Below are 13,935 nucleotides of genomic sequence, written 5' to 3'. Positions count from 1 at the left end.
TTTAGTAGCATCCCACAAATTCTAAAATATTCTTTCATTTTCATTCAGTTGAAAATATTTTCTAATGTCTCTTTGGTTTTTATATACTCATTTAGAAATGGGTTAATTCCGAAATATTAGGAGATTTTCCAGATAACTTTCTGTTGGTTTTTAATTTAATTCCATTGTAATCAGAGAATATACTTTGTATTGCTTAAATCTTAAATTTCTCAAGCCCTACTTTATGGCACAGAATGTGCTCTATCTTGATAAATGTTCTGTGCATACTTGAAAAGAATGTGTATTCTACTGATATTGGATAGCATTCTATCCATATCAATTAGGTCAAATTAGTTGATAGTGTAGTTCAAGTCTATTACATACTTGCTGATTTTCTATCTACTTGCTCTTTTATGACAAAGAGTATTAAAAGTCTGACTATAGGTCAAATTTGAATTTATCTATTTCTCCTTACAGTTCTACCAGTTTTGCTTCATGTAAGGATTGTCTGACTCTTTTATCATTATAACATTAATTTCTTTATCCCTGGTAATATTCTTTGCTCTGAAATATACTTTGATATTAAGATAGCTATTTCAGTTTTATTATGGCTAATGTCAGCATGGAATATTTATTATCTTATATCCTTTTAGTTTTAACCTATTGTGTCTTTATATTTAAAATGTAATTTTTGAAGGCAATATGCAATTAGTTTTGCTTTTTATCCAATGTGGCAATCTCAGCCTTTTAATTGGAGTGTTTAGACCATATATATTTAATATAATTATTGATATGGTCTGGTTTAAATCTATGATCTTGATATTTTTTCCCAATTACTTTAGTGGTTGCTTTAGGGTTTATAGGAAACATCATTAACTTACCACAGTCTGTCTTCAAGTAATATTATACTTACTTCATGTATAAGAACCTTTTAACAGTACAGATTTCTCCCCTCCTGCTTTATGCTATTGTTATATTTTAGCTATATATTTGTTATCATCCCCACAATAAATTATTATTTATAAAATTATCTTTTATAGAGATTTAAAGAAGAAGAAAATAATAAGAAGAAAACATCATACATTATTTACCCTTGTAATTACAATTTTCAGTGACCTTCATTCCTTTGTGTAGATGTTATTCCATCTGGTATCATTTTCCTTCTGCTTGATGAAACTCCTTTAACATTTCTTTTTTTTTTTTTTTTTTTTTTTGAGACAGAGTCTTGCTCTGTTGCCCGGGCTAGAGTGCCATGGTGTCATCCTAGCTCACAGCAACCTCAAACTCCTGGGCTCAAGCGATCTTTCTGCTTCAGCCTCCCGAGTAGCTGGGATCACAGACATGCGCCACCATGCCCGGCTAATATATATATATATATTTAGTTGTCCAGATCATTTCTTTCTATTTTTTAGTAGAGACGGGGTCTCGCTCTTGCTCAGGCTGGTCTTGAACTCCTGACCTTGAGCGATCCGCCTGCCTGGGCCTCCCAGAGTGCTAGGATTATAGGCGTGAGCCACCGCGCCTGGCCCTTTAACATTTCTTATAGTGTAAGTCTGCTAGTGATGAATTGCTTCAGCTTTTGTATATATGACTTCTTCTTCTTCTTTTTTTTGAGACAGAATCTCGCTCTGTTGTCCAGGCTAGAGTGCCGTGGTGTAAGCCTAGCTCACAGCAACCTCAAACTCCTGGGCTCAAGCAATCCTCCTGCCTCAGCCTCCTAAGTAGCTGGGACTACAGGTGCTCACCATCGCACCTGGCTAATTTTTCTATTTTTAATAGAGATGGGATCTCACTCTTGCTCAGGCTGGTGTTGAACTCTGAGCTCAAGCAATCCTCCTGCCTCAGCCTCCCAAAGTTCTAGGATTATAGGCGTGAGCCACTGTGCCCAGCCAGCTTTTGTATATTTGAAAATATCTTTATTTCACCTTTGTTTTTAAAATATATTTTTGCTGGATACAATATTCTAGGTTGACCAGTTTTTTTTTTTCTTTTAGTGCTTTCAAGATGTTGCTCAACTTTGTTCTTGCTTGTACTGTTTCTAACAAGAAATATATTATTCTTATCTTAGTTACCCTGTATGTAAAGTGTCTTTTTTCTCTAGCTGCTTTTAAGTTTTCTCTATCAATGGTTTTGTGCAATTTGATTATGATATGCCTTAGAGCAGGTTTCTTCTTCTTATTTTTGGAACTCATTTAACTTCTTGAATCTGTGGACTTATGGTTTTCCTTAATTTTGGAAAATTTTTAGCCATTATTTCTTCAAATATTTTTTCTGTCTCCCATCTTTTTTCTCTCTCCAATTACATGTCTATTTGGCCACTTGAAGCTATTCCTATAGTTCACTGGTGCTCTTTTCATTTTTTCTAAATTCTTTTTTCTTTGTGTCTCATTTTGAATAGTCTCTATTGCTATATCTTCGAGTTTATTAATCTCTTCTTCTGCCATTAATCCCATCCAGTGGATTTTTCATTTCACACATAGTAGCCTAATGAGAGTCTTTTTTATATTTTCCATGTCTCTGCTTAACTTTTGATCATATTGAATAAAATTAAAATAATTATTTTAGTGTGTCTGTCTGCTATTCTTTGATCTCTATGTAGGTTCTGAGTTGGGTTCAATCAACTGATTGTCTTCATTATTGTTTGCATTTTCCTGCCTTTTTATGTGCCTGTTAATCTTTGGAAGCCAAACATTGTGAATTTTACCTGTTGGGTACTGGATATTCTTGTACTCCTATAAATCTTGTGTTTTGTTCCAAGATGCAGTTAAGTTACTTGGAAACAGTCTGATCCTTTTGAGTTTTACTCCTCAGCTAGTCAGTCTGAAGCAGTGTTCAGATTAAGGCTAATTATTTCACACTACTGAGCAAGACTGTCCTGAGTATTCTATCCAATGCCCAATGAATTATGAGATTTTCCAGTCTAGCTGGTAAGATCAGGAACTATTCCTGGCACCGTGTGAGTGCCAGGGTCTATTCCTTCGAATCCTTTCAGATGGTTTTTCCTTTGGCCTTAGGTAGTTTCCTCATATGCATTTACAAAACAGTAGTACTTTCCTGAATACTTGAAGGGGACCCTCCGCAGATTTCTGTGGTTTTCCTTCTGTGTAGCTCTCTCTTCTCTGATAATTTGTCCTGAAAATTCTAGCCACCTTGGTTTACCTGGACTCTGAGTTCCATTCCTCAAACTAGGGAGTCTGCTGGGCTCAATCTGGGTTCCCTTTCCTTGGTCCATGGTCTCTCTCAAGGCACTAAGCTGAGAAATTACAGGGGACAACTCATTTGTTTTCCATCTCTCAGAGACCACTTCTTGATTGCCTGATCTTCAGTGACTTAAAAATCATTATTTAACATATTATGTCTTTTAAAAAATTGTTTCAGGTAGAAGTATGAATTCAGTCCCTATTATTTCAAATGAGAAGTCCTAAATTTGTATTTTTACTTAGAAAGTCGACAAAATTCAAACTCAAAGTGAAATGTTGACAGTCTGAGAAAATAACCATTGAATACTAAAGGAAAAGAGATGTAAATAACTTCCTAATGTTTAGCTCCCTTTAGCAGCATTATGCTTCTTTGTTTACCAGCCTCATTGTATACTGATATAGTCAACATTATCTGTGTATTATCTGGGGCATTTAATCCTCATCGGAAACTCTGGATGACCTCTGATGATCTCCTAAAATGCTCCCCAATGGGGATCAGTGTCAACATTCTTATAGAAAGGTAAGATTGTGACAGGATTGTTGAGTACAGAGAAAGGAATATTGCTCCATTTTCAAGAACTTCTATGGGCTATAACTCTTTTCTTCTCTCTGCCTGAATTAAGAGCTATAGTAAAAATTAGCAATTGTTTTCAGTAACACAGAATATCCTCAAGGAGATAAAGAAGGAGGAAAGGGTGTTACTTGGGATGAAGCTGGGAAGAATGTCTGTTGCCAAAATTCATAGTGACCAAATTTTACTCCTTGAATTGTGTTCTTCCCATGGAATTTTATTCTGGGGCCCTCAAGTGAGAAGCCCAATGGCTCCCACCTCATGTTTTGATTTTCTAAGAACCAGAAAAAAAAAAAACTACTTGTCTCCCACCTACTAAAGATGTTGAGAATCAATTACCTGCTTGAAGCAATGGACAGGCGCTGGGACTGAACATGTTTCTTTTAGGTATTTGTCCCAGGTAAAATGACCTGTAAAGGAAATAGAAATCTCTATCACAGTCAACTTCCTAAAAAAGTGCTTTTGGGATATAATCTACACTAAACATTAAGCCATCTGCAGACTAGTTCTGAGCATAAGAAAACTTACTTTTTTCCTGTTTGGACTCAAAGGAGTTTTAGGGGGAAGAATCTAGGTGACCTGAGTGGATCTTTTATATTAATATTTTAAAATCATGGTCTGAAGGATGACCTGAGATGCTTTTCATGTTAGTTCCAAAAGTGATCTAAAAATGCCACCAAGATATACCAGTATCTCAAAGAAGTGGCCAGGAAGCTCATGGAAAACAGAAGAGGTAGAAAGTGGGTGGGGAGATTCCTTTTGAATAACCTGACTCCTGGAGAGGTCCCTTATTGCCATTAAGTGACAGCTTTTAACACGCAATATGGTTAGATCCCATCATGTCAGCTCAGGAAGAATGAAGAAAAGGCTATCTATCTAGAGACATGAGGTGAGAGGATTGAGGTGGAGGGTGGGGTGGGAAGGAGCCAGATGAGTGAGATTATACTTGAATCCTCAAAGACTGGACCTTTCTCACCTTCCCCAACCCCAGTCCTATCCTAGCCACAGGTGCATTGCTCTGAGGTGTAAAATGACAAAGACGTGGTATAATTTAGAGAAAAGTAGAACCTGGGAAGCATTTCTGATGATAGTAAATAAGAACAAATTGGGGAGTGTACAGAATCTTTTAGCCTCTTGAAGTGGTCTTAGAGCCTCTCAAAGTTTGAAGAATACCGTGCTAGAGAAAAAAATCTTTAAGGTGACACTATGCTGGGGCCAGGGAAAACATTTTAAGGGAGAGGCTATTAAATACAGATCTTATTGGCTCACAAAAGATTATCAAGTTTTTTATTTAAAGGTTAAAGCAATTACCGATCTCCCCCTAATACCCACCTAGAGGTGACCCCATGGTGGAGCAGGGAAGGTCCCAGAGAATCTCACAAGCTAAAACACTGTAGCAAACCAGCATTTCTTGAAGTTTCCTCTGTAGTGGAGCAGCACAGGGCCCCTTTGGGCCATGCAAAAAGCACTAGATGCTGGGAATAAAAATGAGTCACTGAATGATGAAATCTAAATCACTCCAAAGATGATGCCAAGACTTTACACTCTATTGACTTTATAGCTTCTGTTTTAGAACTGGTTCCTTTCCCACCATCCTTAACTAAGCCTAATAGATTTGGCCAGAAATCGGTCAGTTCCAAGCCATTTTATGAACTGGCTGGTAATTAATAATCATGACTTAGTCCCTAGGGTAAGTGAGAATATTTCCTGAAGTCAAGATTTAAAGAGGTTATCAGAAATTAATGAAGATTTTGCTCCTGGCTGAGAGTGCCCTAAAGCAAGGACTGAATACATTTCATCACTGTTTGCTGTCAGAAAGAGAAAACATTAAAAATTATCGTTCCATCCTCACAAATGAAAGATTAAATCATACAGTAAGTCTTGGATTTCACCGGACTAAGAATCTTAAACTCTAGCATCTAGAGTATATTGTCCAATAAAACTTTGTGTTGACCGAAATGTTCTGTATCTGTGCTATCCAATAAGGCAGCCACAAATACATAGCTACATGTAACTACTGAATACTTGAAATGTGGCTAGGGTAAGGAACAAAGTTTTGAATTTTATTTAATTTTAATTATTTTAAATTTAAATACCTACATGTGGCTAACAGCTATTTTATCAGGCAGCACAGGTCTAGAGGTTTGGTCAGTCCTAAGTAATTGCTTGTACTAGTTTGAGTTCTGATCAAATGCACCCAAGAGAATTTGGTTTTAAGAATTATGGCAGCATCAGGGTATAATTAGGGTATAAATTACAGTTCTCTATTACACATATCAACTATGGTAATCAATTCCTATGCTGTAATGTACACAGGCCAGAAACCTCAGACCTTCCACCACTTAGGAAACACCCCATTACTAAATGAATGAAAAGGAATCTCTTTGTTTAAAGCAGTCTACCCCACTGTGGTGGCTGACTGGCTTGAATCATACCTAGATTAGCATTTTCCTTTTATTTGACTGCTTGGGCTATCTAAGACTTAGTCCCTTATTATCAGGTAAAGTGCAAAATAAGATAATTTTTATTGACTCAGTAAGAATACTTGAACACCTACTATAATGCCCATGATGAAGCCAGACATTGTATGCCTACCACATCTCCAAGAGCAAAAATAACCACAAAAGAAATAGGACAGGCAGCAAGGTATAGATCAGAAGTTGGCAAACTTTCTGTAAAGGACAAGATAATACAAATTTTATGCTTTGTGGGCCATACAGTCTATATTATAATTACTCAACTCTGCCACTCTAGTGTGAAAACAGCCACAGACAATATGTAAATTAATAAGCATGGCTGTGTTCCACTAAAACTTTATTTACACAAATAGGCAGAGGGCTGGATTTGGCTCCAAATAGCAGTTTGCCAAGCCCTTGGTATAAATCATTGATTCACAAATGATATTCAGTTTTTCTCATTTCTTTAAAGACAGTTCTGGGTCCCACTTTCAGAAGTTCTCATTGAGTAGGCTCCAAGTGTGGCCTGAGAATATGTATTTTTGAAGACTCCCTAGGTAATTCTGATTAACCCCTATGTCTAGGAACTAACAGTGTAGCTGAAAGAATGTAACATTGGTAATCGAAAGATGTTGGTAACAGTCTTACTTCTATAGCTAACTATCTTGGGTAAATTACTTAATCCTTCCAAGCCCCAGTTTATTCATCTAAAAGATGGAGATAATACCTATCTCACAAGATTATACATACATTCTTCATTCAATAAATATTTAAGTTCCTTCCAGGTAAGAAGAACTGTGTTAAATGTTAGGGTAATAAGATAGACATGGTTCCTTAGTTAATGGCACTTTCAGCCTAGAGATAAGTGGAGATATTAAATAAATAACAAATAATCTGTTACAATTATGATAAATTTAAATTAATGAGGTACTACATGTTGCCTTGAGAATGCAGAATAGGGAAATCTAGCTCATATTTGGGGTCAGAGATTATTGTGAAGATTAATATTAATAGCTAATATAGGTATAATGTTTTATAATTTAAACATATATAATTTGAGTGTTTTCAATTAAACATTATAATTCAAAACATTCAAACATTATAATTTGAATGTTTTCAAATATTTGTTCAACAGATGTTTATTTAGTATCCTTTATGTACCATGCAGTAATGACAAGGGGTCCCTGTCCTCATGGAATTTACATTCTGGTGTATGTTGAGACACAACACATAAACAAATAAATAAACAAGGTAATAAGTGATAAGTACTTAAAAGGAATAAAATGAGGGATGTGATATCTTAGTAAAGTTATGGACAGAAACTCTACAGAGGAAATACTAGAGCTGAGACTTTACAGATGAGAAAAAGCCAGCCATCTCATTTATATTACTTAATAATGCTTATTAAAGTGTTTTATAAACTCCATGCACATCACATGATAGTTGTATTTATTATTAGGAAAAAAAGATCCCTGCCCTGAAGGGACTTACAAATGGCATAAAAATACCTTTAAAAAATTAAAAGGTCCATAAAATGTAAAGCACAAGAGGTCACCTAGTTGAATACATGAATCCCCTTCTCTAATATATATTCATTTGGCAAATATTTATTGAACACCTACTATATGCCAAGCCTGGTTCTAGGCATTGGTGATATATAGCAAATAACAATACAGCCAAAGTCTCTGTCCACATGGAGCTTACATTCTAAGGGGGAAGAGAGACAATAAATAAATGTCAGTTCATCCAGAAGATAACAGAGACACCAGATAAATAATTATACAATTCCTGGCTCTTTTCAAATAAAGAAAAAAATAAAGCAAGGAAAGAGGGAAAGAAGGTGTGTGTACTATTTTAGGCAGAATGGTCAAGAAAGGTTATCTTGATAAGGTGATATCAAAGTTGAGACCTGAATGGTTCCTCCAACCTCTGCTTAAAGACTTCCAATCATGGGACATTCAGTATTCGGCTATCATTCAACAGTACAACTGGACAGACTAACCTTACAGTAAGCCAATGTCTGCCTTCTTTTAACCTCCATTGGTCCTAGATATACTATGTCTATTCTCTCCCCAAATATGTCCCAAATCCATCAGCTGTTCTTAATTTGACATGCTGACTACTCATGCCTAGCTATTGTTTTGGTCACATTCCTTTATAAGAACTCTACTTTGTTCAACCTAAATGTGAAACCAAATTCCTAAGAGCAATAAAAATAATCAAAGTCTTTAGATCTGAAATCCTACTCCACTATTACTCTTCCATTGTTTATATATACCAAAATTTATATACCTTAGCAATAATATTTATCATTTAAATGTTTTCTAATTTTTTGATGAGTATCTTTGTGCATACAACTTTGAATATTTTTAAGATTATCTCCTTAGGACAAATCCCAAAGAGTGAGATTAATGGACATAGAACATGCATATTTTAGATTCTGATACAAATATATCACCAAAATATCCTCTAAAAAGATTATGCCAATTATTCCTACCAAAATTGCAAGAGAAAGTTTCCCACATCTTTGCTAAAACTGTGTTTTAACAATCTCTATAATTTTAATAAACCTTATTATTGAAAAAATGAAATATTATTATATACTTTTATTTGTAATTCTTTGATTACTAATAAAGTTAAAGATCTTTTTAGGCTTATCAGCCAGTTTGTATTTTATTTTTGCCATTTTTCTGCTAGGATATTCTTTTGTTTTCATATGGATTCTAAGAGTTCTTGGTAGGTTAAGGAAAAGTCACTAGAGGTATTTTTATTTAACAGAAATAAAGCATACAAAGCAGGTCCAGTGTTCTTTTCACTATATCACAGGTATCTCTGAAAGGACACAGAAATTAGGTAACAGAAAGAGAGGATTAGTAAGGGAGAAGAAATCAAAGACTTTTTGGAGGGTCCAGGAAGGTATCCCAAAATGAGAAAGGGTTTGGATTTGGGAGGTTCACAGATACAGAATAACAATATTCAAGCTATAAAGGATCCTTGACATTCCTAAAACAAACTTTTGGCTTTCTTGGCCCCAACCTTTGCCCATGTTATTCCTACTCAGTGACTAAAACTCAGCAAAAATGCTACTTTCTCTGTGAAGCCATCTGACTTTTCCTGTTTCCCCAGAACAAATTCTACCATTTCCCTATGTCCTATAACATCCTGTTTACACTTTTATTTTTATACTCATCACATCCTATCACCGTAATTATTTAAGTAAGTTCTTTATGGATAGGGGCTTTATTCATTTTTTTATATTCACTGTTTACCACAGTACATGAAATTTAACAGAGGCTCAATAAATGTTTTTGAGTGAATGAAAAGAAGAAGCACACAAGTAATAATCCTATTCTTTCTTCCCTGGACTAGTAGTAAATCACACCTAGGATATAGTTCTGGGAGCTACACTTTTAGAGAAAGAACAAGCCAGAGCCTAAATGGTGACCTAGTGGTTAATGGACCCAAAACTATGTCATCTGAGGACCAGTTGAAGGAAAAATGAACAATTAGCATGCGTAAGAGAGCAAAGTCTCAGAGCCATTCCTCATGCATCCATCCAACAAATATTTACTGTGTATCAAAGTGTCATGCTGGGTGCTGGAAATGCAACTATGATCAAAATATTATCCATGACCTCACAGAGCTTCAGTCTAGCTAGGGACAGAGACTAAAAGAGTCAACTGTAAGACACTATGCTAAATGCTACATCTGGAAAGACAGAGGGTGCTACAGGAACACCCAGAGGGCTTGCAGAAGGCTTCCCAAAGGAAGTAACCTTTAGGCTTCTAAGCTAAAGTGTAAAAGGATAAGCAGGAGTCAAAGAGAAAGACTTTTCTTTGTTTCAGACAGAAATAATAACATGTACAAAGGCTTAGAAGTGGGAAAAAACAGTTCTAAAAACTGGATCTTCTGGTAAGGCAGCAGGGTGGAGTTTAAAGAAAAAGTAGTTTAGAACAGAGGCTGTAGATAAAGGCAGTGTTCAGGCATCAGAGTGCCTCATGTACCACATTATTGAGAAGAGGAAGAAATGAAGGGTTTGTAGTAGAATCATTGTGGGGGGTGGGAGGATAAGGCTGGAGTTAGGAAGACTAGTTAGGAAGCTGTCATAGTAATCTAGGTGTGAGATGATGGTAACTTGAACTAGGAAAGTGACAGAGCAGCAAGCGAAAAGGCAGTCCCTAGAGCTGCTTTCTAAAAACCAGAGGCCAATGAATAAAAAGTAGGCTAAACCTGTTCCATATGTCCCTAAAAGTTACAAATGTAACTAATAGAAATTACAAAGAAATAAATTTTGGCCCAATAAATATCTGTCTAAAGTCACTTGAAGAGGTTTTAACTTCTCAACAACTTGAGGAGTCCAAGACAAGATATTTTATAAGAAATTCAGAATGTCGAATTTTGAAATGCTGAGCTAGGGTAGATTATTTTAAGGTCTTTTCCAATTCTGAGATTCTACAGATGTACTGAATTTCATTTCACTTTGATATTTGGGGCTGCTTCCTATGATCGATGGGAAAAATGAAATATGCAGGATTAACTTATATCAAAGGATACGACTGTGTGACCAATACTCTCACAGGAAAAATATGCTTTCAAATTTTAACATCATTTAGTAACTGATATACTCTATGTTAAATTGTGTATCCATGTTTTACAACTGCCTGTCAACAATTAGGTTGTTTACAGTATGCCTTTATTTGTCATTGAACTACAACTGTTATTATCACTCATATTCGCAACAAAACCAAAAACAGGAGCAGCTACCACTGAATGTCTTCCATTTGCCTACACAGTGCCAGACTACAGTCGGTATCTCCCATGTTCATTACAATCTGCAAAATAGGCTTTATTCCCATTTTAAAGATGAGGAAATAGGCTCAGAAAGATTAAGTAATTTGCCTGAAATCACAGAACTGTTAAGTGGGGAAAAGGAATTTGAACCAAGGCCTGTCTGACTCCTATGTCCATACTTCTTCTACCACAAACCAGCACCTTAGAAAGCTTGAGGAAAGTTTCAAGGAATCATAAAAAATAACTATCATTTACCAAGTGCCAGGCATCTTTACCTGCATTATTTCATTTCATTCATTTCTTCAGCTCACATTCATAGAATGCTTCACTTCAAAGAATGTCAGAAGATTTGACTTAGAGTAAAGTCTGAGTATAGCCGCTGAACAGAATGAAAATCATAATAATCCTCCAAAGTTGAAAAGTATTTGAGAGTTTTTAAGATGTTTTCACATCCATTAGCTCATGTAATCTTCTTTACAACCCTGTGAAGTAGGCAGAATGGGATTATTATCCCCATTTTACAAATAAGAAAACTAAGGATCAGAGTCACAAAGTTATTATGTGGCAGAATTGGCTCTCACAAAACCTAGGAGTTCTGACTCCTAATCTAGCATTCTATGACTTTATGTTATCTTCTGTGTCAGTGGGCAATGGAAAGTAACATGTTATAGGAAGAAAAGGAAAGAGTAGGCAAATAGACAATGATAATAAGAGCTGAACACATATAAAGTTGCTATAACTCAATCTATAAAAATATTAATACTTAAAAATTGACAAAGGTATCAGGATATCACTATTTATGTAACACACAGAAGGATTTAAAAGGACTCTAAGATGTTAAGAATGATGTTTATGTGGGAACCCTGAAAGCTCATTGAGAAATATTAGTACTAGTTTTATTCCTCAAATCTTAGTCCTGAAGTACACCAAGCAAGGAGGAAAACAAAATGTAGTATCAGTCTGACTTGTTACTGATAATATTTTAATATTTTGGTTTTTATTTAGTTAAGAAAGGTGGAAAATCTTTAGGTTTAATTTTAGTTCAATTTATCTTATGAGTAACTTCTTTTGAGACAATCCCACCAAACACGGATTTATGGAAAGTGTGGGTTTATTTTAGTTCTGGATTCAGTAAACTAAAAGTTACTTCCACTTGAGTTCAGTTCCTTTTCCTCCCAGTACTCTACGTAATTAACCACCTCCCTTTGCTTTTTGTTAGCCTGGTCTGTGTGCTTCTGATAAGTAGGACTTTACATGACAGCTGAGATGAATTACATGGGCCGGTTACGCAGACAAGAGCACAGGATTCACTGATTTATGAGACAGAGACATATGAAGTTCTTTTCCTAGTTGATTAAAACTAGTTCCAATCTAATTCCTAGTTTAGTAATTCTCATTTAACTGAAACCCAAGAAAAATATTTAATATCTTACCTAGCTCCAGGATGTCAGCAGCTTCTATTAAAGAAAAAAATGTTACAGCATAAGTCATCATGACAAACATACCAAAATGACAGAAGGTGAAATTCTGGGGTAAAATAAGGGCTTGAACATTTTTCTGGTCCAATTATCTCATCTTGATAGAGTTTCTCAGTAGTAGTTGTGGAAGTACACCACCCAATTCTGCCTTATTCCCAAGACTAAACTTGTAAAAATGATGGAAAAACAGAGAGGCTAAGCAAGCGTGCCTAAAACTATGAAGGTAATTTGGGATTAACTATACTCAGAATCTAGGTTTCCTAATTTCCAGCTCAAAACAAAGAATGTTACTTTTGATAGATAACCTTTGTAAATTGCAATATTTGCTTTTGATTTAACGAGTGAGTTATCTGTAAACTCAGACCTCTAAGAACAAAGGTTTTATGATAAGAGATGTCCAATAAAATTTTACCATGCTAAATAGAGGTTTTTTTCCTTACCTTGATATTGGGATGCCGACTCTGACAGGTGACCATATTTATGTTTTCTAATATCATTCCAGTCTATCACTGCAGGAGGAGAGAAAATAGTCATGTGGAAAGAAAACAAAAGATTTAATATTTTTCCAATTTGGCAGTATGTATTGATAATTTTTTTAATAGAGTAATCCACTTGTGAGATTCTATTCTAAGGAAATAATCTAAAATGCAGAAAAAAGGTTTTATTTTAAAAGCTTTAGCATTGTTTACATTAACAAAAAAAGGAGGGAGGGAATATCTAAATGCTCAAAAGAAAGACTGACTATGATTCAGCAATTCAATCACTTGATAAAGTATTTTGCAGTTGTTTAAATTTTACAAAGGCTAAAGAACAAATGGGAAAATGTTTAAGTTATAATGTTATCAGGTAAAATATGGGAACAAAAATTATATTCGTAGAATAATCACAATTATGTAAAACAACTAAAAACAAACAGCACCCCTGTTAGGGACTACATTGTGCCTTCCAAAACCTAATGTTGAAGTCCCCATTCCCCAGTACATCAGGATGTGACTCTATTTGGAAAAAGGGCCTTTAAAGAAGTAATTAAGTTAAATGGGGTCATTAAGGTGGTCCCTAACCCAGTATGACTGGTGTTCTTGTAAGGAGAGAAAATTTGGACCTAGATAGGTCCAAAGAAAAGATGATGTAAAGACAGATGGAGAAGATGGTCGTCTATACGTCAAGGAGAGAGGCCTCAGGAAAAAAAAAACAAAAAACAAAACAACCCTGCCAACAACTTGACCTTGGACTTCCTGTCCTCAGAACTGTAAGGAAATAAATTTCTGTTGTTTAAGGCACCAGTCTGTGGTATTTGTTATGGCAGCCCTAGCAAACTAATACAACCCCCCAAAATTATCACTAGAAAGGAAATGGAAGTAAACACAGCAAATATAAATGATTGGTTATCTTTGGGTGGTGGTACTTGGTTTTCCCCCCTTTCTACTTTCTAGTCTTATATTTTTGGATTTTTTTTTTTT

General features: G+C 35.3%; 1 protein-coding gene across 1 annotated transcript in view; it reads right to left on the bottom strand.

Annotated features, from left to right (window-relative positions):
* The window catches only part of SCMH1 (sex comb on midleg homolog 1 (Drosophila)), a 150,229-nt gene that overhangs the window by 106,526 nt on the left and 29,768 nt on the right, over positions 1-13,935 (bottom strand). Inside the window, exons 3-5 of the mRNA XM_012646762.1 lie at positions 12,916-12,984; positions 12,431-12,454; positions 4,090-4,160 (exon numbers count right to left, since the gene is read on the bottom strand). Of these exons, the coding sequence (XP_012502216.1) occupies positions 4,090-4,160; positions 12,431-12,454; positions 12,916-12,984 (164 nt within the window). The remainder of the gene's footprint in view (positions 1-4,089; positions 4,161-12,430; positions 12,455-12,915; positions 12,985-13,935) is intronic.

This window comes from Propithecus coquereli, unplaced genomic scaffold (assembly GCF_000956105.1).
Source record: "Propithecus coquereli isolate 6110/MARCELLA unplaced genomic scaffold, Pcoq_1.0 Scaffold249, whole genome shotgun sequence".
Classification (NCBI taxonomy): Eukaryota; Metazoa; Chordata; class Mammalia; order Primates; family Indriidae; genus Propithecus; species Propithecus coquereli.
The sequence above is the reverse complement of the archived record's forward strand: the minus strand, read 5'-3'. Positions and strand labels throughout refer to the sequence as shown.